Source organism: Hyperoodon ampullatus (genome assembly GCF_949752795.1).
Source record: "Hyperoodon ampullatus genome assembly, chromosome: 15".
Taxonomy (NCBI): domain Eukaryota; kingdom Metazoa; phylum Chordata; class Mammalia; order Artiodactyla; family Ziphiidae; genus Hyperoodon; species Hyperoodon ampullatus.
The window spans coordinates 18,030,407-18,054,282 of record NC_136928.1 but is presented as its reverse complement, the minus strand read 5'-3'; the positions used below and the strand labels follow the sequence as shown (position 1 = coordinate 18,054,282).

The 23,876-nt window shown below is 43.0% G+C and overlaps 1 protein-coding gene across 2 annotated transcripts in view; it reads left to right on the top strand.

Moving 5' to 3' along the window:
• AFF3 (ALF transcription elongation factor 3) overlaps window positions 1-23,876 on the top strand; it is a gene marked incomplete at its 5' end in the record, with an annotated part of 565,770 nt that overhangs the window by 440,980 nt on the left and 100,914 nt on the right. For both annotated transcript variants that reach the window (XM_079720377.1, XM_079720376.1), the window contains one exon: window positions 6,047-6,098. In XM_079720377.1, coding sequence (XP_079576503.1) covers window positions 6,047-6,098 — 52 coding nt within the window. The remainder of the gene's footprint in view (window positions 1-6,046; window positions 6,099-23,876) is intronic.

Sequence of the window (23,876 nt, the reverse complement as noted above, 5' to 3'; positions counted from 1 at the left end):
TGTGAAATGACTGCCATTACATTCAAAGGTAGTTAATGTGCCTTTTTGCAATACCTGTGTAAGATACAGATGAGCCCGAGAAGCAGTTGGCCATCTGTTATGGGTAGGCTACTATTTCTGCTTCCTGAGAAATTGTGGACCTCAAAAATATAAGCACCAGGGACTTCCCTGGTGGTACAGTGGTTAAGAATCTGCCTGCCAGTGCAGGGGACATGGGTTCGAGCCCTGATCCGGGAAGATCCCATATGCTGCAGAGTAACTAAGCCTGTGTGCCACAACTACTGAGCCTGCGCTCTAGAGCCCACATGCCACAGCTACTGAGCCTGCGTGCCACAACTACTGAAGCCCGTGTGCCAAGAGCCCATGCTCCGCAACAAGAGAAACCACTTCAGTGAAAAGCCCATGCACCGCGGTGAAGAGTAGCCCCTGCTCGCCACAACTAGAGAAAGCCCGTGTGCAGCAATGAAGACGCAACACAGCCAAAAATAAATAAATAAATATATTTAAAAAAAATATATATATATATATATAAAAGCACTAGCTACAACATAAAGTTGTCTACTGCTCAATTAAAAAATAGTACACACAGGGAAGCTACCATCATCAAATAGTAAAGTTGCAAGGGTTGTATTGAATTCCTCCCTTTTCTGAGGGCCTTACCTTCAGATGAGGCGACTGGGTTCTTTGAGAGTTCGTTATGCCAGATCTTCAAAATTTTAAGGCACTTAAAAATGGCTAAAATGGCAGTGCCGATTTGAATGTAATGTGTGAGAAGAACCAGCTCTGGGAGACAGTATGCTTTCCAAAGAGAGGTGCCCACCACTGAAAGAACGCAGTAGAAAATTGAACGTGTAGGTGACTGGGAGTTTGAATGCCAATTCTTCTGTTGGTGGTGAGGAAGTGCTTTCTTCATCCTTCACTTCCAGAAACAGAGAGGTTCACCTGAGCTGGTCCTTGGCAAACCACAGGTGGAAATGTTTGTCCTGGGTTCCCCGATCTGAGCTCAGAGGCAAACCTCCACACACCCTTTCCTCTACACAGTTCCCATGGAACCCTCTGTTCCTGCGTGAAAGCATAAGAGCCTTCAGCCCGTGGCTCAAACCTTTTGACCCTTTGTACCAGGTGTTCAGGGGGCCTGTTGTAATTTTCCTGGGACAATAATGTTAAGTAACTGTTGTCTACACAGTTCACCAGTGGAAAATGGATAGAATCTGAATCACCTAATTGCATGTTTAAAAAACAAAAACCCTGCCTCGGTCCTGTCAGGGTCCCACTGTGAAGTCAGCTGTCTGGTCAGACTGCACTGTGAAATTACCACCAGGCACTGACCGGAAGTGCTCTGGACACAATGTGACAGCTCCTCAGGCGCTCAGGGCACGAAGTCCAGGTTTCTCTGTACCTCTGCTCTCTGGCCTTCATTCGCAGAGTTGGATTTTATTATCTATTTTATTTCAGCGTCCCGTTGTCATCAGGCTGTGGGTACTCCAGGCCGTGTGGCCGACCACAGGCTCCCAGGATATGTCCCCTGTGCACTCAGGCTGGTGGCCCTGTTTTCTGTCCTCTGCAGGCATAAATTCACATCAGATCAATCAACCGTGGCAGCAATTATATCCTAAAATATATCCCCCTCCGCAACCTCTAGAAAAGTCATCTTTTCTTCTCAAGATGGCCTGAGAATAGAGCACATGGCTTAGTTTTAAGGCATTGTTACAGAAACATCTTCTGTCCCAAACTGTTTACGCATGCAAGTTTCTTAAATGCTCCAAGGCATGGCCCTCAGAGGTAAAAGAGGAATGCTCATGAAAAATGAGCATGTGTTGAATGTTGGTTCCGCACAAGGCTCTATGCTAAGCAAGCTGAGTGGCGGAGCCAGGATTCCTCCTAGGCAGTCTGACTCCAGAGTCTGTGCTCAGACCCCCGAGGTCTGCTGCCCCGGCAGCACCCGCCTCGAGGTAGGGTTGAATGAGGTCAGGTTGGACAGGAGCTGGGACACCTAGGAGGGTGCTGCGGGGACACGAAGCGGGGGTGGGCGCCAAGGGACATGGAAGGAGCGTGGCTCTGGGTGGGTGGGCGTCACCGTCGGGAGGAAGGCCTGGTGGTGCTCAGATGGGGGGATGTAGGGATGCAGAGGTGCGTCAGGGTGCCCTGCGAGTCAGTGTGATGCTGAAGCACGGGCGCTGCACTTATGTGCTGATGACCCTTCCCAGTCTCCATCCTCAGCGCTTCAGAGCATCAGAGTCTCGGCCTTCCTTTTTCGAAAACAGAGTCAGGTATCCTCCATCTCTGCCCTGTGTCCAACCAACACTTACTGTGCATTTTCTTTCACTCTTGGTTTAAAACTTTTGTTATTATTCTTGTTTAATTTACTTACGCCAGTGTAATTCCTTCTGAAAATAGACAGATGATAAACGTGTTGTCAAGCAAGTGGGATCCGATTTGGGGGCAGACTGCTCCGATGGTGCCATTTGTGTGTTTCGATGGAGGCAGACACAGCCTTCACCAAATGAGGACAGCTCTCAGGCTCTTAAGTGGTCCCAGCTCTTCCGTATTCTTCTCTAACTTCAAATCTTCTTCAGCTCCTCCTCAGGCTCTCTAAGAAGCCACTTTGGTTTTCCCAGCATTAAAAGGGACCAGCACTGTGCTTTGGAAGTTGAGTCACAGGGACTCCACTGTGACCAGAATGATGCAGAAGGGCCAGGCGTGTTCTTGGGTGGCCTTGAGACTGAGTCATCTCAGCGCATGCCTATTGGTGTCTGGGGCGCCGGGCAGTGGTGACCGTCTGTTCCAGGAATGCGGTCCCTCGTGCTGGTAGCAGCAGGCTCGCAGGATTACTGTGCGATGTGAATGAGCTGTCAGACTCGGTGTTCCCATTTTTCTAAGACATTCTGAAATTTATTGGAGTCTAACTTCTCTCGAAGCCTCTCTTGAATACAGAATGTTTTTACATTCGATCCTTTGTTTTTGGATCTCAGACCAGACACAATTAATCTTTTTTTTTTTTAACATAAGAGAGGTAAATTCAGTGATAATTTCTATTCCCAAAGCGAGGTGGATCTCTGACTGCTTTTCTTCTGGAAAGGGTGACAAGGGAGCTGAGTCTCACTATAGAAATGACAAAACCATGGCCCAGAGGTGTGACTCTCCCAGGATCAGGGGTGTGAAAGGCAGCCTGAGATTCAACCAGACACATGTTCATGTGTTGGCACATTTAGCCTGCACCTAGAATAAACAAAACAAGTTCTACTCCCTACCTTAAAAGAAACCCCACACACGGATTTTACTCTGCCAGCTTCACGTGGTAACCGAGTCACAAGACGGGTGTGCAGCCAAGCTAAGATCCCTTGCTTTGGGGCATTTAGGGGCATCTTGCTCTGGTTGGCCATGGCCTTCAAATCTGTCCACACTGTCGCCCATACGCAGATGAAACTCCTCAGTCACCCTTGACGTGGCTTCCATCTAACGGGGGTCATTAACAACGATTGCGTGTCCTTCCCTCCCCCTTCCCATCCCCCAACGGGGCCACCCACACTTTGAACACCCAGTGTTTACAGGGCAGGCCTTGAGATTAAACCGAATCGCAGTTGGCAGCTGACCCCAAAAGAGGGAGTGAGGAGTGGGGGTAAGAAACTGTCCTGACTTCTCTGGTCCTTTTCATCAGAAACGTATTTGTGCCTTTGGGTAGGAAAACCATCTTGGGGGGACTTGCCTGGTGGCGCAGGGGTTAAGAATCCGCCTGCCAATGCAGAGGACACGGGTTCGAGCCCTGGTCCGGGAAGATCCCACATGCCGCAGAGCAGCTAAGCCCACGAGCCACAACTACTGAGCCCACGTGCCACAACTACTGAAGCCCGTGCGCTTAGAGCCCGTGCTCCACAACAAGAGAAGCCACCGCAATGAGAAGCCCGTGCACCGCAACGAAGAGTAGCCCCTGCTCGCTACAACTAGAGGAAGCCCATGCGCAGCAACGAAGACCCAACGCAGCCAAAACAAAAAACAAAAAAAAATCGTCTTGGGGTAGCTGCCCAGCCCAGCCAACCAACTGGTACTGTACTCGGTGCCGTCACCGTGCTGGTCAGTAGTGTCCCAGGACAAAGGAAACACCGTCCTCTCCTAGATTCTCCCCCAGCAGCACTCTAATATAATAAATCACCAGTGTCTCTTCTCTTCGAAGCCCAGGTTCAAGTTTGTGAGGTCAAGGGAAATGAGTGACGTGCCACACAGACGTGAAGGGTGGTTGAGGTGCAGATGTGCAGTCGCTGCCAGTGTTTGGCTTGTTTGCTTCTGGTCTGAATAATAAAAGAAGGATACCACTTGCTACTGGTAGAATAGCTGTACCAGGGGGGATTTGGTGTCCTAATGGTTATGGCTTAAATGGTATACCAAGAATTGCTTTAAAACTTCACAAGTGCTCTTTAGAACAAATACAGGAGTTGTTTTACTTTAGGCAATAGGGCGCAAATTTATTTTGCAGACTCTCGGATGCTAAAGGAGGGCTGGACCTTGGAGATGTCCAGCACAGCCCTTCAGTTTACAAAGAGGGAAATGGGGCTGGGGGCAGGGCCGTTTATTGATTTGCCCCAAACACACAGCCATGAGAGGCAGAAGTGGGCCCAAGCCCTGCCCTGGCAGATCTTTACCCCAAGCTCACCCCAAAAGTCACTGAAATTACTTACAAAAATATTCAGAGGAATGTATCTACAATAGGCCTATAATTGGCTTTTATAGGAAGCAACACATGTTAGGGGTCAGTGTTTGGACTTTGAAGGTGATTTCAGAGAGGACAACGAGGCCTTCAAGCACAGGGACTCAGTGGCCGCCAGACTGACCCCTGGAGCCCAGGGTCCATCCAAAGACAGACTCTTCCCCTCACTCCAGACAGAAGAGCTCTGCATTCATCTGTGTGTAGAACACACTTCTGAGTGAGACTTCTTATGAAATGACTTCATCTGAAAACTATTATTCTACAAAGAAATAAATCAGCAATGCTGATAAGAATACAATTTCATCATCGTCAGAAATAATGTTTGAAATTTTCTTTCTTTTTTTAATTTAATTTTTTTAATATATCCTCTTTTTAATTTCATATTGGAGTATAGTTGATTTACAGTGTTGTGTTAGTTTCAGGTGTACAGCAAAGTGATTCAGATATACATATACATATAGTCATTCTTTTTCAAATTCCTTTTTTTTTTAACTTTTAACTCTTACGGACCCAAAAGTAAGCTTCCCCACTGCGGCTGTCATGACGCAGCTGGGGGACCCAGGGGGCGCTGGGGAGTTTCTCCCCAGAGTCTTTCCAGAAAGTTTCCTCCTATTTGGTTTTCCTCATCCGGTAGGATGTTTAGGCAGCTGTCTTTTCCAGATCTTTGGTGGGGGAAGACCCAGCAGCTGCTCTGAGAACTTGAGTTTGTGGTTTTCCAGCTCTCGGCAGGGTTCTGCCCGCTCTCTCCTGCTTCCCATGAATGGTGATGGAGATGTAGCTCAGCACCCGCCACATGGAAAACACTGGACAAGTAATTGCGGAATTACAACTTAACAAGGAAAAGCACCTATTTGACTCTGTTGGTTTAAAACCTCATATTCTTTTTTTTTTTTTTTTTTTTTTTTTTTTTGCGGTACGTGGGCCTCTCACTGTTGTGGCCTCTCCCGTTGTGGAGCACAGGCTCTGGACGCGCAGGCTCAGCGGCCATGGCTCACGGGCCCAGCCGCTCCGTGGCATGTGGGATCTTCCCGGTCCGGGGCACAAACCCACGTCCCCTGCATCGGCAGTCGGACTCTCAACCACTGCGCCACGAGGGAAGCCCGTAAACCTCATATTCTTGAAGCAGGTCATCACGTCCTTTGGCTGTTATGAGGGTTTATTTTCATGATGTGGCAGTTTGTAATTTCCTAAGTGCATCAGAGGAAAAGGGCTCAAAAGGAAACATTTTTTTTAATTAGGAAATCTAATATGCTCATTACTGAAACACTGCTCTAATACAGGTATTTTGGTGCTAAATTCTCTTGAATTTTCTAAGTATCTGTACCTCTTTGTTCCCTCTTTCAGAATGCTAGAAGATGACCTTAAGCTAAGTAGCGATGAAGAGGAGAATGAACAGGTAAGATTTTCCTCAATGTTGCGGTTCTCTGAATGTGATATGATGATGCCAATCTGGTAGAGTGTCCTGGGTATTAACTGAGTCATACAGACGCTCAGTTGTGATGCTCTAGGACGCTGGGTATCCTCTGCTGATTACGAGATTCTGTGCCATTGGGCCAGTCTGTTCAAATATCTTGGCTTTAATTTCCCTTAAAACTGTAATTCTGTAATCTTCATGGCATCGAAGCCAACAGCAGCTATTTATAAGGAAGCCGCCTGGGATCAGGCTTCAATGTGAGATAGAGCTTTTTTTTTGGAAAGGTTACTGGCTTTCTGGAGATCAAATGTGTGAGCTTCACCTCATCAGCATGCAACAAGCATACTTTAGCATTAAATATTGAGAAGTCTTATACAGATATTATTAACATGGAACGGAAGCAAAGGTAGGGGTGAGCGAAAACGATGAATAAAAAATAATTGCGCTCGGAATAGCCTGTTTGTCTTAAGTGATAAATGTGCTTGAAATGTTCTCCCCTGGTGTTGATTTATCATCTCGAGACATCAGTCAGGGGTTTATAACTACTCTTCTGATCAGTCAGCTAAGGTGAAAAAATATCCAATTAACATTCATCACTCTCAATTCTACATTTCAGGAAATGTTTGTATTTTAAAGCAAGTTTGAAAACATGAAAAGACAGCTTTTCCTCCACTTCTGTTTCCTTTTTCTCATCACCTGTTTTGTATCGTGTCAAGGTGGGATAAACGTGATAGGTATAAAGACAATTCAGAGAGGTTTTCTGTGTCTTTTTTTTTTTTTTTTTTTTTTTATTTTTATTTTTTGCTTTATCACAAATTTAATCAGTTATATGTATACATATGTTCCCATATCCCCTCCCTTTTGCGTCTCCCTCCCACCCTCCCTATCCCACCCCTCCAGGCGGTCACAAAGCACCGAGCTGATCTCCCTGTGCTATGCGGCTGCTTCCCACTAGCTATCTACCTTACATTTGGTAGTGTATATATGTCCATGCCGCTCTTTCACTTTGTCTTCTGTGTCATTTTTACATGTGATACAAGACACGTATACTGTTCAGTTCATCTTGGAATAGTGAATTTTATACAGAGGTATCATGGAATGCCATGCAGGTGTTACAGCTGTCTAGACATGCAAATGCACATAATGTACTGAGAGAGCATGTAGAGGTGAAATCAAAGGAAATTTCCGGGAAGAGCATCTGAGCCAGATGTGACTGTGAGATCACAGAAAAGCTTGCTCACCTTGTAAGAGAAGGTGAGGCATCAAAGAAAGGCACTGGGTATGAGATAGAACTCAATGCAGTTTGAAACTAGATTGGCCAGCTGAGAAAAGCCCAAGTGAAGAAAGTTTGAGCAAGGAGGGCCGCTCGGGCTTTTTTAGAGATTTATTGATATGTTTCTCGGTGCGTGCAGCAGGCCCGTCAGACATCCACAACCCAGCAATCTTGGCAGATCTGGGGAACGATTTCACCCCTCAGGTTGGTTCCTCGTCTTTGTGTCTACAAGCAAATAATTTCATCTCTTGAGTTTTTTTCCCCAGTGGAGGTCCAGATAGGATTGGACCTATGTTTGCTGTGGATTAAGTCACAGCAAACATGTAGAGTGTGTATACTTGATCCTGGAAAAGGGATTTACAGACTGTTTCATTCAGCAAGACTTTCTTAATTTGGAAAGAATTTCCTGAATTATCTCCAGGAAATGTTTCCACTGAAAACACAATTTTAAAAAATTAGTTATCGAGGATGAACTAGAAACATTCTCTAAGGCAGTGAGAACCTTTAGTTTACTCATTTTGCTTCATTAATGACTCCTTTTCGGTCTGTAGCTGTGGAAAATATTGTACTGTGAATCTACCAGTCACATCCTTCTTGCTTTTGGTCCGTACGTATGTACACCTTCCTGTCTTTTACAATGAAAGCAGCCGACAGAATGAATGACTTTCATACCCTAATCCTCCCTTGTAATTAAGACTCCAGACAGTGGTTTTGTATGTGGCAGTTTAGTGATTACTCTAACACTGATTATATTAAGTTATCCTTTATATATCCTAGATATACCCTGACCTAATCACAAAATCGTAGATCCCATGCTTTTAAAAAACACTAATGACATAGAATTTTTTTTCTCTTCAAGACCAAAATATGATTGCACCCCAAAAGAGCAGAGCCTGTGCATATACACAGCACACATACACGCTCTGCATTTCTCTGGCATTGAGAGATAATTAAGCATCTAACGTAAATTATTTTTTCAGATGTAATCAGAGTCTGTCCTTTAACCCAAAATCTTTCAGAAATGTGCTGTATGGTTCCCTGCCTCAATAAATATAGTGTCCTAAAATCCTTGTCCTTTTCTGACATGACACCTGGTTGTCTTTGTGACTGTCGGTCACCAGCCTGTGTAGCCACTGTGATAAAGGAACATCCACAAGAGCATCGAGTTGCTACACCTGTTTGCTCTTCCTAACGTAGCCTCATACACTCATGCATTTGCCTATTCCTGTCTTGATGGTCCTTTATCATTGCCTTTGTGCTCTCAAAATAAGAGACAGGCTAGTTTAGTGAGTGAGCACCAGCTCAGCAGCCCTGCTTCCTGGGTTCAAGTCCCTGCTCTGCTACCCAGTAGCTTTGCAACCTTGACCCAGTCACTGAACTGCTCTGTGCTCTGATGTCACCATTTGTAAAACTGGAATTAACGTTAGATCCCTGCAGCCTGCCACTTCCTCACAACTTGGGCTCACCCACAGTCTTCATGTCACCACATCCAGTAGGCTTTTTTCTTCTTTTTTAGTCAACTTACAATGGAATACACCAGGCATAGAGGAAAGTTACACGTTACCTAAGAATACAACTTGATGAATATTCATAAACCACACTCACCCATGTAGCCAGCACCCAGATCAAGACACAGACATGACCAGCCTCTTGGGTCTCCCACATCCCCTTTGGGGCAGCAGCCTCCAAAAGAATAACCGCTCTCCTGATTTCTAACACCGTAGGGTAATTGTGCTTGTCTTTGAAGCACAGTTACATTAATAGGATCGTGAGTGCACGCTGCTGTGTCTGGCTTCTGTCGCTCAGCATTTTGTTTGTGAGACTCATGCATGATATTGCATGTAAGTGAAGTTTATTCATTTCCATTGCTGGATCCTATTCCATTACGTGCATATGCTGTAATTTGCTTACCTGTCCTACTGCTGACGGACACGAGGGTGTTTAGGGCTATTGGAATAGTGCTGTTACTAATGGTCTTGCACAGGTCTTTGGGGAGTGTATGGGAACATTCCTGTTGGTCTGTCCCCAAGAGTAGAAGTGCTATAGGATGTTCAATTTGAGTAGACTATCCCAAACCATTTTCCAAAAATGGTTGTACCTTCTGACACTCCCACCAGCAATATAAGAGAATTCACATTGCTCTACATTTTCCTCACATGCTTGTCTTTTTATATTCATGAGGAATATTGTTCCGAAGCTTTCTTTTTTTGTATTGCCTTTGTCTGGTTTTGACGTTAGGACAGTGCTGGCTTATAATGTGAATTGCAAAGTGTTCCTTGCTCTTCTCTTTCTTGAAGAGATTGTATAACATTAATGTTAATTCTTCTTTAAATGTTTGTCAGAATTTTCCAGGGAAACCATGTGGGCCTGGAGACTTTTAGAAACTTACAAATTCTATTTCCTTAATTGCTAAAGGACTATTCAGATTATTTCACATTGGGTAGGTTATGGTAGTACGTGCTCTTCAAGTAATTAATCCATCATGTCATTTACATTGTCATATTTATGTTGTGTAGAGTTGTGTTCCTTCATTGTCCTTTTGATGTCTGAATCTATAGTGATAGCCCCTGTTTCATTCTTGATACAGATCTTCTTTTTTTCTTTGTCAGTCTTACTAGAGGTTTATCAATTTTATTGCTCTTTTCAAAGAACTAGCTTTTTGTTTCATTGATAGTCTCTGTCAGTTTTTCTTTTTTCAATTTCATTGATATCTTATCTTTATTATTTCCCTCCTCTTGCTTGCTTTGGGTTCATTTTGTTCTTTTTTTTCTAGTTTCTTGAGGGAGCTTAGATTATTGATTTGAGATTTGTCCTCTTTTATTTTTTTTTTTACTTTTGAAAATTGATTTATTTTGATTTCTTTTTTTAACATCTATATTGGAGTGTAATTGCTTTACAATGGTGTGTTAGTTTCTGCTTTATAACAAAGTGAATCAGTTATACATATACATATATCCCCATATCTCTTCCCTATTGTGTCTCCCTCCCTCCCACCTTCCCTATCCCACCCCTTTAGGGGGTCACAAAGCACCGAGCTGATCTCCCTGTGCTATGCGGCTGCTTCCCACTAGCTATCTATTTTACATCTGGTAGTGTATATATGTCCATGCCACTCTCTCACTTCGTCCCAGCTTACCCTTCCCCCTCCCCGTGTCCTCAAGTCCATTCTCTATGTCTGCGTCTTTATTTCTGTCCTGCCCCTAGGTTCTTCATGACCTTTTTTTTTAGATTCCATATATATGTGTTAGCATACAGTATTTATTTTTCTCTTTCTGACTTACTTCACTCTGTATGACAGACTCTAGGTCCATCCATCTCACTACAAATAACTCAATTTCATTTCCTTTTATGGCTGAGTCATATTCCATGGTATATATGTGCCACATCTTCTTTATCCATTCATCTGTCGAGAGACACTTAGGTTGCTTCCACGTCCTGGCTATTGTAAATAGAGCTGCAGTGAATATTGTGGTACATGACTCTTTTTGAATTATGGTTTTCTCAGGGTATGTGCCCAGTCCTCTTTTATAATATAAGCATTTAGTGCTGTACATTTCACTCTCATCACTGCTGTAGCCACATCTCACAAATTTTTGTATGTTGTATTATCATTGTCATTCCGTTCAGTGTGACGTCATCCTCTTTGATGCTTTTAGAAGTGTGTTGTTTTATTTCCAAGTGTTTTGAGATTCCCTGTGATCTTACTTGTATTGATTTCTAGTTTGGTTCCATTGTGGTCTAAGTACACATCCTGTATGATTTCAGTTTTTATAAATGCATTGAGTATTTTTTATGGCCCAAGATATGATCTATGTTGGTATATGTTTTATGTGTATTCTGTTGATTGTGGGTGGAGTGTTCTATAAATGTCAGTTAGAACCTGTTGGTTGATGTTGTTGTTGAGGTATTCTATATCCTTGCTGACTTTCTGTCTAGTTGCTCTATCGATTATTGGGAGAGCAGTGTTGAAGGTCTCCAACTGTAATTGTGGATTTGTCTATTTGTCCTTTCCATTCTATCAGTTTTTGCTTCACATATTTTACAGCTGTTATTTTGTGCACACACATTTGGGATTGCTACATCTTCTTGGTGGATTGACCTTTTATAATTATGTATGTTCCACTCTGGTAATCTTTGCTCTGAAGTCTACTTTATCCTATATCAATGGTAGCCACTGTTAGTTTCTTTTGATTAATGTTTGCATAATATAACTTTTTCCATTCTTTTACTTTCAACCTACCTATATTTGAAGTGAGTTTCTTACAGACAGCATATCCACTTTGCCAATTTCTGTCTTTTAATTGATGTATTTGGACCATTTACATGTAATGTAATTATTGATAATTAAACTGATTAATATTAATTAATGTAATGTAATGTTACATTAATGATAATTAATTATGTTAGGGCCTAAGTCTACCACTTTATTTTTTGTCTTCTGTTTGTTCTCTTTGTTTTTTCATTTTTCTGTTTTCTTTTCCCTGAATTCCTGTAGCTTCCTTGAACATTTTGTAGAATTTCATTTCTGTTTATCTATAGTATTTTTGAGTGTATCTCTTTGTATAGCTATTTTTAGTGGCATTTCTGGGTATTACATTATATATACATAACTCACAGCAGTTCCCTTGTGATGGCATTTTATGAGTTTTCTCCCTGAGTATCCTATAACTACCTCCATCACAGAATTGATAATACGTGGATAATATGAGATTTAGTTATCTGTCTTCCTGATTTCTTGAGTGAGCGACCTGAATCTGATGCTGTGTCTTATTCATCTTTATTTCCCTATTGCGTACCATGCTGACTGGCATCTAACAGGGAAGCCTCATCTTCCTGTAACCAGATGCCCACAACTACCTTTGTCTTCACTCATTGTCTCCCTTCTCCCCTATTATAAGAGGACACTGCCTTCCTCTTATCAAAAGTTTGTCGCATTTCCTCTCAGTTACTTGGGGACTTACTCCTTTGACTCTCTTACGCCCCTCCTCTCCACCAGAACCACTCACTGGGTCACCAGTGACCGCAGTGGGTCTGCAGAGCCCATGCACCAGGCTCTTTTCAGTCCTTTGTCTCACCAGAAGCGTTACAGCATTGAAAACTGTTAACTACCCCACTTCTATTGAGTTGTCTAATACCATACCCTCCTGGTTTGTTTCTTGCCCCTCTGGCTGTGTCTTCTCAGACTCCTTTGCTGACTGCTCCTCCTGCAGCCAATCTTGAATGTTGGAATCTTTTAGCATTTCTGATTTTTCTTCTCCACGTCCTCTCTGTCTCTCTCTGGATGATCTCATCAATTCCCATGACCTTCAATTTTTTTTTTAAATAAATTTATTTATTTATTTTATTTATTTTATGGCTGTGTTGGGTCTTTGTTGCTGTACACGGGCTTCTCATTGCCATGGCTTCTCTTGTTGCAGAGCACAGGCTTTAGGCGCGCAGGCTTCAGTAGTTGTGGCACGTGGACTCAGTAGTTGTGGCTTGTGGGCTCTAGAGCGCAGGCTTAGTAGTTGTGGCACACGGGCTTAGTTGCTCCACTGCATGTGGCATCTTCCTGGACCAGGGCTCGAACCCATGTCCCCTGCATTGGCAGGTGGATTCTTAACCACTGTGCCACCAGGGAATCCCCAATTTTTATATACTTACAATTTCTAAAGTTATATCCTCAGCTCAGAACTCTCTTCTTAACCACAGACCTATTTGACTTTTCCACTTGGATGTCTCACAAGCACTTCAAATCCAATTTGTGCCAAACTGGAGTTCTGGTCTTTGCCACCCCTCTACCTATCCACACACAAATATGTTCCTCTTGTGACTGTTACCATCTCTAAACCTAGAACTGCCAGGCACCCAGTTGTTTAAGTCTAGAAACATTGGGCTCATCCTTGACGACTCCCTATTCCTCACTCAAATGTTAATTTTATCTCTAATCCCTATAAATTCACAAATATTAGTCCATCCACCTCTTTCCATCCTGGCTAGTCTGAACTGTCCAGTAGAAATCAGCATATTTCTCTTCTCCCCCCTCTATAATACAACTTCCTCACAGGGATCTTTTGAAAAAGATCAAGTCAGAGCATCAAAATCAGATCAAGTCATTCCTTGGTCTAAAATCTTAAATGGGTTCGCATTTCACTTGGGGTAAAATGCAGAACCCGTAGTGTGGCTGACAGGACCCTACACAGCTGGCTTCACTCAAGGCTTCCCTTTCACTTCACACTGAGATGGTTCATGGTACTTCCACCCCATGGGTCTTCTTTCAGCTCCTCCAACAAGCCAAACTCAGCTGCCTCAGGGCCTCCATAGGCCTCTCCCCCCTGATTTTTGCCCCATTAATACCTCCTCATCTTGGAAGTGCAGCATAAATTTCACTTCATCACGGAGTCTCCAGTTATCTAACTTGGACCCCTGGTTAGTCCGTGTCACAATAACCTAACCTTTCTTCTTAGGTCTCATCATAATTTTAGTTGTGTATTACATTTACTTTTTTAAGTATCTCAACGAACCAGACTGGAAGTTTCCTGAGGGCAGGAACTGTATCTGGCACAGCAGAGGTGCTGGATACTTGCTGAATGGATGCATGAATGATGCATAATGTTATTGAATTGAGAGTATTTCCTGCTGTCTGTTGTCCAGTATCAAAGATGACTTTGGGTCTCCCTTTTTTCTTTTTTTATTAAACACTGATTTTTTTTTTCAAATTAGTCCTATCCAAAGATCAAAAGTGTTGGCAAAGAAGAAAAAAACATAGACCCAAGGACAAAAATTGTCTGTAGATAAATACACAAATCACCTGCCTATTTAGGAGAAAAGCATTTACCCAATCTCTGTAGAAATGTCAATAGTCACTTCTTAAATGTGCTTCATACCAAGCCATATTGGGGTTATAACTTTCTAGAAGTTATCTCAAACAGAAGCCTCCAAAACCAAGAGAGTGCATTTCTTCACAGCCTTCCCTTTCAAAAACTGTAGCTTTTTTTTTTTTTTTTTTTGTGGTACACTGTTGTGGCCTCTCCCGTTGCGGAGCACAGCCTCCAGACGCGCAGGCTCAGCGGCCATGGCTCACGGGCCCAGCCGCTCCACAGCATGTGGGATCCTCCCGGACCGGGGCACGAACCAGTGTCCCCTGCATCCTCAGGCGGACTCTCAACCACTGCGCCACCAGGGAAGCCCAAAAACTGTAGCATTTTGACTGTAACCTCTAGAGCTAGGATTGTGACCAGGTTTACAAAATGTGGAGGTTTAATGGAAATGGAGTTGTAATCTCATGTTTGCTCCTATAATTTTCATATTTGATGAGGTTCAAACTAGAAACAGGACAAATGATTTGAGAATCAGATTTTGTGTCTGAATAAATGAAAGAAGGACACAAGATATGTGTGGCAGTTGCTTTGATCTCCAGTTAAAACCTGTGGCTCTTGGTTTTAACAATTCTAGACGCCAGTGTTTCTTTGGAAGAAAGTGAAGGAGTTAAAAGATTTAAGACAAAATGATTCCTGAAGGTACTAAGTACTCAAGTCATTTTTTAAATGGATTTGGAAAGGAGAAAATGAATTATATTGCCTATCTTCCCATTTAGTAAAAAAAAAAAAAAAAGAGTTCTTAGACTTTCCTGGCAGCCCAGTGGTAAGACACCATGCTTCCACTGCAGGGGGCACGGGTTGGATCCCTGATTGGGTACTAAGATCCCGCATGCCACCTGACGCAGCCAAAAAAATTAAATAAATAAAAGGCAGATTTAAGGTTATTAAAAAAAAATGAGTTCTGCCTCTCAAGTGAGGAGGGTAAGCTTGGGAGGTTGGACACAGCAAATATCTAGATGAAATTATTACAGCTAAGGCATGAGGACAGGGCCACATGAATAAGACACTCAATAAGGAGCAGCTAAGATCGTGTCAGCTGCACACAGTGTTTCAGAGATGACAAATACATAAGCGCAGAGAAGTAAGGAGAAGGGATCCAAACTAAATAGCTATGTATGTGCCTGCAGCTTCCAGGAATTACATTATCCACACATATTAGGCAGTCTTTTCATTTTAATTATATAACTACATTTTTCTCTTTAAATGAGCATGGTTTATCCACTTAAACTGACAGTTTTAATTTTACAGGCTGTGACCATGGGATATAATCTGTAGAGGGAAATTCTCCTACTGGCATCATTTACTTCTCACAATGAAGAAAAGTTACCTTTTAATCCCCAATCAATACTTGGAGAACACACAATTCATTTAATAGATATCCAGGTAATTAGCATAAATCTGCAAGTTAAAGAGCCACTTCTTTTCTTATTCTTAATGCATGGAGTACTAATCATGTCTCTCAAAAAGAATCTCGGTCCTCTTAGAGTGACTCTAAAGCTTCGTTTATCAAGGTGTCAGGATTGTAGGTGGTGAGATTGCTCTGAGCACTGAATTGCAGTTCTTAACTGCCTTTTGTTAACGTTGGTTTCTTAAGAAGCACAAGGAACATTCCCATCTCAGTTTTCTGCTGTTTACCATAGAGGTCACTGGATAAGTAACATCAGCTCTGGGTGTAATATTAAAAGCAGATTGCCAATTGTAATGGCCGCTGGTCATTTTTTTCCTTGTTCCTTTTTAATATGACAATTGCATAACAGAAAGCAGAGCTTTTCAGAAGAACCTCTGAAGCCATCAGCAGTGCGTGTCCATCCGTCACCAGATGTATTAGCTGAATGATATGCAGATGTGAAATAAAAATATAGGAGGTTTTTGCAGCCCAGCTCCACTTCCCTGGGTGTATTTTTCTTCTCAGAATCAGCTTGGTTGATGCTGAAGTTCTTGGCCTGTGAAAATTTATTACCCACAGAGTCAATCTGCATTCAGGCGGCCAAGTCTGAATAAATAGAGTCATTGTGCTTGTCTGGGATTTGTGGCCAGAGTTCATCCAGTCAGCTTGACATTCACACCCCAGGAGATTCATAAAAGCCAACACCCTGGTATGTGCTCTTGAATCCTGCCAAAATTGTGTAGAATTATATAAACAGGAGTTGAAGCAGTAATCAGGACCAGGTTTGAGGGGTGAGCTCCAAAATCAAGTTTCTCCTACATTAGAAATGAACTATATCGTAGATGGGATTTGTAGCCAACAAGAGCTAAAACATTTTTCCAAAGGAGTCATTCTGAGAAGAATCTTGTATGCCTACTAAATGTAAAATATTGTGCAAGACGCTGGCTTTGTTGGTCTTGATGAATTACACATTCGTAATATTCATTATGATAATTTAACCTCAAAAATCTAAAGTACTTTTTAAATGCTGGGAAATGCCCTGTTCTCAATGACTATACAAAAAAGTATATATTACATATATTAAACCTAACAGCAAAAATAGGAAAAAAAAAAAAAAGAGTAGTTTATGTTTTTTTTAATTTTTTGTCCTGCATTAATGTTGGACCTAAGCTACCTATCCAGTTTAATTATACTGACAAGTTGGTTTCTTTCTAATATGGAAACAGCACAATAATGCTCATTGAAAACTATCAGATCTTTGTCATCTGTATGTGAAGTAATCATAATTCAAAGCTTCAGGCACAGTCAGTGAAACACGAATGTTCAAGAGGAGGTTTTTGCCACTTTGTTTATTTGTTTGTTTAACAGCCCTAAAGCTTATTTAAGTAATATTTTATAAATAAAATTTTACCGTCACCAGAGGCAAATGCAAAACTCTTTTAAGAAGGCCAGTTTTAGGGGCTTCCCTGGTGGCGCAGTGGTTGGGGGTCCGCCTGCCGATGCAGGGGACACAGGTTCGTGCCCCGGTCCGGGAAGATCCCACATGCCGCGGAGCGGCTGGGCCCATGAGCCATGGCCACTGAGCCTGCGCGTCTGGAGCCTGTGCTCCACAACGGGAGAGGCCACAGCAGTGAGAGGCCCGTGTACCGCAAAAAAAAAAAAAAAAAAAAATTAAAGAAGGCCAGTTTTATTACATCATGCCACTCTTTATAAACATTTGTGAGAAGCACAAGCATTGGTGGAGGTACACAATGCCACTCTTTATAAATATTTGTGAGAAGCACAAGCATTGGTGGAGGTACACAAAAAAGTAGTTGATTTCTTTTATGTTAATCAACTGTCATTTCCAAAATTGAAATGGTCAGCAAACCTAAATGTCACAGAGCACAGATATACAACGGCTCACAACCCCATCTCCCCACTTTTTTTCTCAGACCTCCTGTGGGGACCTGAGATTGATGGAGGTTTAGTTGTGTCCACTCAGCTTGGATCATAGGATGTGACTAATTTCAATCTGAGGACCCTCAGTGGATATCTGGAAAATGAGAATATTATATAAAAATTAAGAGATGATCCACTAAATTTGGGCAAACATGCAATTAACACAAAAACGGAGAATCATGGCTTTGTTAAGTTGAAGAATTCAGAGGAAGCTACATTCTGGAAACTAAGCCAAGGTTTTTTAATGGTGCATATCAGCACCACCAAACTAGACTCCATTCAGAAAACAGAAGAAGGGCCATGTACCATTATTGGATAGGCATGCTCTTCTCAAATACAGCTGCCAGCCGGGCTGCTGGTTGGCAGAGGAAGTGGAAATCTCCCTCCGGAGGACACTGCTATTTAACTCAGAGGAATAGCCCTTTGTCCTGTGACTTTTATGGGGTTTTTTTCTTCAGTAGCTTTTGCAGAATTGTAACCATTCAAGACTGGATGCTCCTTGGAGTCTGTGCTATCACTCGTATCCAGGCTTGGGGGCTTTCATATAGGAAAGGATTTACCTGCAGTCATTCAGGTACCTGGTCCAGATATGCACTCGGAAAGTTTTGTTTGTGTTTGTGTTTTTCCAAATCTTCTCCAAGTGGGGCCAGTTATCTCAGAAGCACAGATTTTCTCAGGAGGCTATCTTAACCTTTTGTTTCTACTGGAGCAAAATCATTTGCAGGAATTCAGTGTCCCTGGGCACTTGCAGTTCCATCCTGACCAGATCTGTAGCCAACAAGTTGTGCCGAGTGAAACAAGAAGCAGACCAGGGACTTTCCTGGTGGTCCAGTGGTTAAGACTCCGCGTTTCCACCGCAGGGGGCATGGGTTTGATCCCTGGTCACAGAACTAAGACCTTGCATGCCACGCGGTGCAGCCAAGAAGTTAAAAAAAACAAAGAAGTAGACCAGACGGTTTCTGAAATGTCACCAGACATGGTCCTCTTCACATAGAAAAGTGCTAGAGTGTGGGTTAGCCAGAATCTCTCTCTGTGGAGGTCTGATTCAGCAACATGTTTCTGGGTACCTCTCCTTTCTACTTGGACTTCATTCTTAGAAGTCTAAGGCAGTTGAAGGAAGAGGGTGTGATTACATGTTATGTGTGAAAACATTTTCAGGTATAAACCATCAAGCAGTGGTCACTTGAAAGGTGAAAATCCTAATACCAATAATAAAACAATCAGAATTGCTTCAGCTTTTCTCTTACATTATATAATTGGTTTGCAAAGTGCAATTATGAGACTCTTACCTAACCATGACAAACCTATTTTTACCTTCAAATATTGCTACTTTGTCTGACTAAAAGAGATGTTTTGCGAAAACAGAAAGCCAGACTTAGATTTTGGTAGATTTTGGTTCTTCATGCACAGGTTGCATTATTTTAACAAAACTATCAAAATAGTTATGATACTTGCATCTTGTCTTTATGCAAAAAGAAAGTAGCATTTGTATTCCACAACCTGGGCTCTGGTTGCATTCATAAGAACCAACCACCTACTGAGGCAGTGACTTGACAATGTAAACACAGAACAAAGGGCGTCTCTGGATAACATCTATTTAGCTGCTGAATTAAACCAACCGCTAACCTAATAAACTGCTGGAATTTAAAAAAAAAAAAAAGAAAGAAAGAAAAAGTAAATGGGACTCCACCAAAGCATTGTATGAAAAGTAAAGTAAGGATTCTATTAAAAGCTCCAAAAGGCATTCGGCAAACCCACCATAGAGGGGAGTGAGCAATCCCAGTGTCCACCTGCTCTGCCAAAGATGAGAGTTATTACTGGGCCAGCGTCATCTTGGCTGTGCTCAAAGTCTAGCCTGTACTGAAATAGCACTGTGAGAAGAGTTGCAGAGTGTATGGCTGACCAAAGCCCTGAGGAGCAGGCCAGAAAGCCAAGCAGCCACGTAGAACCTGCGGGGCCTGGATTGCATCACCCTGCACGCTCCAAATTTAGCCTCCCATTCCCAAGAACCAGGAATTGCAATCCATGCACTACCTGTAGCCTGTCTCCAGGCAGCTCAGCTATCATTAGTTGGTTCTTCTTGTTTGCTTTCAATGTGAAGTTGACAAGCACGTGCACACGCACACACACGAACTCATTCACATGGAAGGTGTTATCGCCTTGCCAGCGCTCTGTCCCAGAATCCAAAAGCTTCTGCCATTCTCACAGATCTGAGAGTTGACAGCCGAGCTTGGATCTTTCACCTTCATCCAACAGCACCAGACCTGACTCAGGCAGGCACTTCCTTTACATGTGTAGTCCTGTCATAGTGAGCCCTGGAGGTAAAAAGAATTCTTCCCTGGGAGTTTCGGGCAAGCTCTAAATGACCCATATGCTTCTGCCTATAAACCGCTTGAGGAATCAAGATTAGTCTCGAAAACCTAAAGCCATCCTGTCTTCTTTGCAAACATCTAAGAGACGACTCCTTGCTGCTTCTGCATTAGCATCCCCAGAGAAAGCTTGCCCCCGCGTCTGTTTACGTCTGCTCAGTATCCCACCAGTCCTCTCTGGCTGGGATTGGCAGAATCCAAAATGTATCTGGTCCCCTTCCCTTCGATCTCTGCCCTGAACAGTCCACAGCCCGGCAGAGGCAGGACCGAGGTGCTCTGTGGTACTTCGCTGGCCTGGTTCCCTTACTTACCGACTCTGACCATGAGCAAGCCAACTTCACTAAACCTCTGTTCCAGTATCTTAATGTCAGTAGACAAAAATGCTAAAGTAGATTAATTGAAAATATTTTAAAAATAAACCACCCAATCAAAAAATGGGCAGAAGATCTACATAGACATTTCTCCAAAGAACACATACAGATGGCCAAGAGGCCAATGAAAAGATGCTCATCGTCGCTCATTATTAGAGAAATGAAAATCAAAACTACAATGAGGTATCAGCTCACCTTACCCTGGTCAGAATGACCATCATTAAAAAGTCTACAAATAACAAGTGCTGAAGAGGGTGTGGAGAAAAGGGAACCGTCCTACACCGTTGGTGGGAATGTAAATTGGTGCAGCCACTATGGAGAACAATATGGAGGTTCCTTAAAAAACTAAAAATAGAGTTACCATATATCCAGCAATCCCACTCCTGAACATATATCTGGAAAAGATGAAAACTCTAATTCGAAAAGATATATTCTCCCCAATGTTCATAGCAGCACTATTTACAACAGCCAAGACATGGAAGCAACCTAAGTGTGCATCAGTAGATGAATGGATAAAGACAATGTGGTACATATATACAATGGAATACTACTCAGACATAAAAAAGACTGAAATAATGCCATTTGCAGCAACATGAATGGACCTAGAGATTATCATACTGAGTGAAGTAAGTCAAAGAGAAATATTATATGATATCATTTATATGTGGAATCTAAACAATAATACAAATGAGTTATTTACAAAACAGAAACAGACTCACAAACATAGAAAACAATCCTGTGGGGCCTCCCTGGTGGCGCAGTGGTTGAGAGTCCGCCTGCCGATGCAGGGGATACGGGTTCGTGCCCCGGTCTGGGAGGATCCCATATGCCGCGGAGCGGCTGGGCCCGTGAGCCATGGCTGCTGAGCCTGCGCATCCGGAGCCTGTGCTCCGCAACGGGAGAGGCCACAACAGTGAGAGGCCCGCGTACCACAAAAAAAAAAAAAAAAAAAAAAAAAAAAAAGAAAACAATCCTGTGGTTACCAAAGAGTAAGGGGGGAAAGAGAAATTACTAATATGGGATTAACAGATACTCACCACTGTATGTAAAAAAATGGGCTTCCCTGGTGGCACAGTGGTTAAGAATCCGCCTGCCAATGCAGGGGACATGGGTTCGAGCCCTGGTCCAGGAAGATCCCACATGCCGCAGAGCAACTAAGCCCACGCGCCACAACTACTGAGCCTGCGCTCTAGAACCCGCGAGCCACAACTAGTGAAGCCCGCGTGCCTAGAGCCCGTGCTCCGCAACAAGAGAAGCCACCGCAGTGAGAAGCCCGCGCACCGCAACGAAGAGGAGCCCCCACTCACCTCAACTAGAGAAAGCCTGCGTGCAGCAACGAAGACCCAACGCAGCCAAAAATAAAATAAATTAATTAAAAAAAGATAAAATTAAATAGATGAACAACAAAGATATACTGTATAGCACAGGGAACTATATTCGATATCTTGTAATAACCTATAATGAAAAGGAATCTGAAAAAAATACATACACATATGTGTGTATATATTTATATATACATATATGGCTGAATCACTTCGCTGTACACCTGATACTGACACAATGTTGTAAATCACCTATACTTCAAGTTAAAGAAGTATTTTATATCACTATAAATAGATATTAGTGCAAAACCATTAAACTGTACATCTTAACATCTTCCCCCTCTCTCCCTGCTCTTCCCCTTCTCCCCAGGAATGTTCTTTATTTACATTGCTGGAACTTTTTTAGGCTTATTTAGGTAATAAAAGGAGTATAGGAAGAAGCCAGAAAATTGATTTATCTAAGCAAAGGCAAGGAGCTAATGATAGAAGAATAGAGAAGAATAGATCTAGAAGTCAGAGGAGGAAGTGAGAATGGTGAGCTGGCAATTTAGAGGAGAGAGTAAGGAGGCAGAGAGAGAAGAAAGATTAGTAATTTACCACCTGCCCAGCAAGGGGTCACATAGAGTAAAAGTCCCTTATATAGTACCTCGATAGAAGCTTTTACTGAAAAATGCCACAAGGAAAAAAGTGAATTTCTTATAAGGAAGCAGGTACATAGAGAGTGCCATTTTGATTTTTTTTTTTTTTTTTTTTTTTTTGCGGTACGCGGGCCTCTCACTGTTGTGGCCTCTCCCGTTGTGGAGCACAGGCTCCGGACGCGCAGGCTCAGCGGCCATGGCTCACGGGCCCAGCCGCTCCGCGGCATGTGGGATCTTCCCGGACCGGGCACGAACCTGCGTCCCCTACATCGGCAGGCGGACTCTCAACCACTGCACCACCAGGGAAGCCCATGCCATTTTGATTTTTAACGAAATAATAGTTCAGCAAAGATTTGTCAGATCCTCTTACCTAAAAGGGTAATTGGCACTTGAAGGGTGATGCCTGTTTAAAAGCAAAAGACTGCCTTGTTCATTTCTTTAAAAAAAAAGTTTTTTTAATTGTAATTGTATTAACAGAAGTTCAAATAAACTTTAGAATCTTTTAAAGACTAAAGCCCGGTTGTCCCATCCTCTGACACAAATCGTTTTTGGAATGAGACCAAATTGAATGAATGAATGAGATAAAAGCTAATCCATCATCCCTCAGGGATTCAGGAGGGGCACCACTGTGGCTTGGTCACCTAGTGACATTATATTCGTCAAGTATTTATGTGCTTTGTGCTATTGGTTAGACCTTGTACCAAACGTTGTTCAGTCATGTAACTGGTACCCGCTTCCTATTCTCAAGGAGCTGGTATCTAGCCTCCCTAAGTCCAGTCCTTTATGGGGTAAATATCCAGATGACCAGGTAGAAGAAGGTACTTGCCATGGGACAGTGATGCCACAGCTCTTGAAGCACAAGTTGCTCCCCAGGACCTGGCCTGGGGCTGAATGTCACCCAGCTCACTTCTCCCTCGCAGCACCCACACTAATAGCCTCATGCACGGCCATGGATCTTCCTGCCACCACCCGTCCACTTCAGAATGACCTCTTACCACCTCCACACCAGCCACCCCTGGTGCACAGACATCCTCCAGGAATCCACTGGGATCCTCTGACCCATAATGTTGCCCTCATGGCAGTCAGTATGGCCCATCACTCAGGATGCCTCATGCCATCCATACCCTCAGTGGGGCCCTCGCCTGCTGGGAGGACTCTGACATCAATCACTGTGGGTGAGGGACAGTCCCCGGGGCATGTCCTCACACCATCCCCACACCTTCCCTTCTTTCTCCTAGCTCATAGCGGCTGCCCCCAAGTTTTCTGTTTTGATGGCAAAAGCCTCCAGGTTCTGGAAGCAGAAGGGGCCACATGGTAGATGTCACCAATTATTCATAGTGTTATCTCTAGATTAAAATGTCCTGGAAATGCCCAGTGAAGACAAGAGTGCCTCCCTTAATAATCCCTCTCAGAAGATTTGAGTTGCCAAATTTGGACAGTCCCCAACCTCAAATAATGCCCCCAAATCAGCCAATTGGAACCAGAATCCGAATTATGAGATAATGTTATCCAGCAAACCATCTGGTGTCATCGACCTTAAGCAGCACTTCCCATAGGATATACTAGGTACTAATAAATGTCTGTTATTGTCTTTATCAA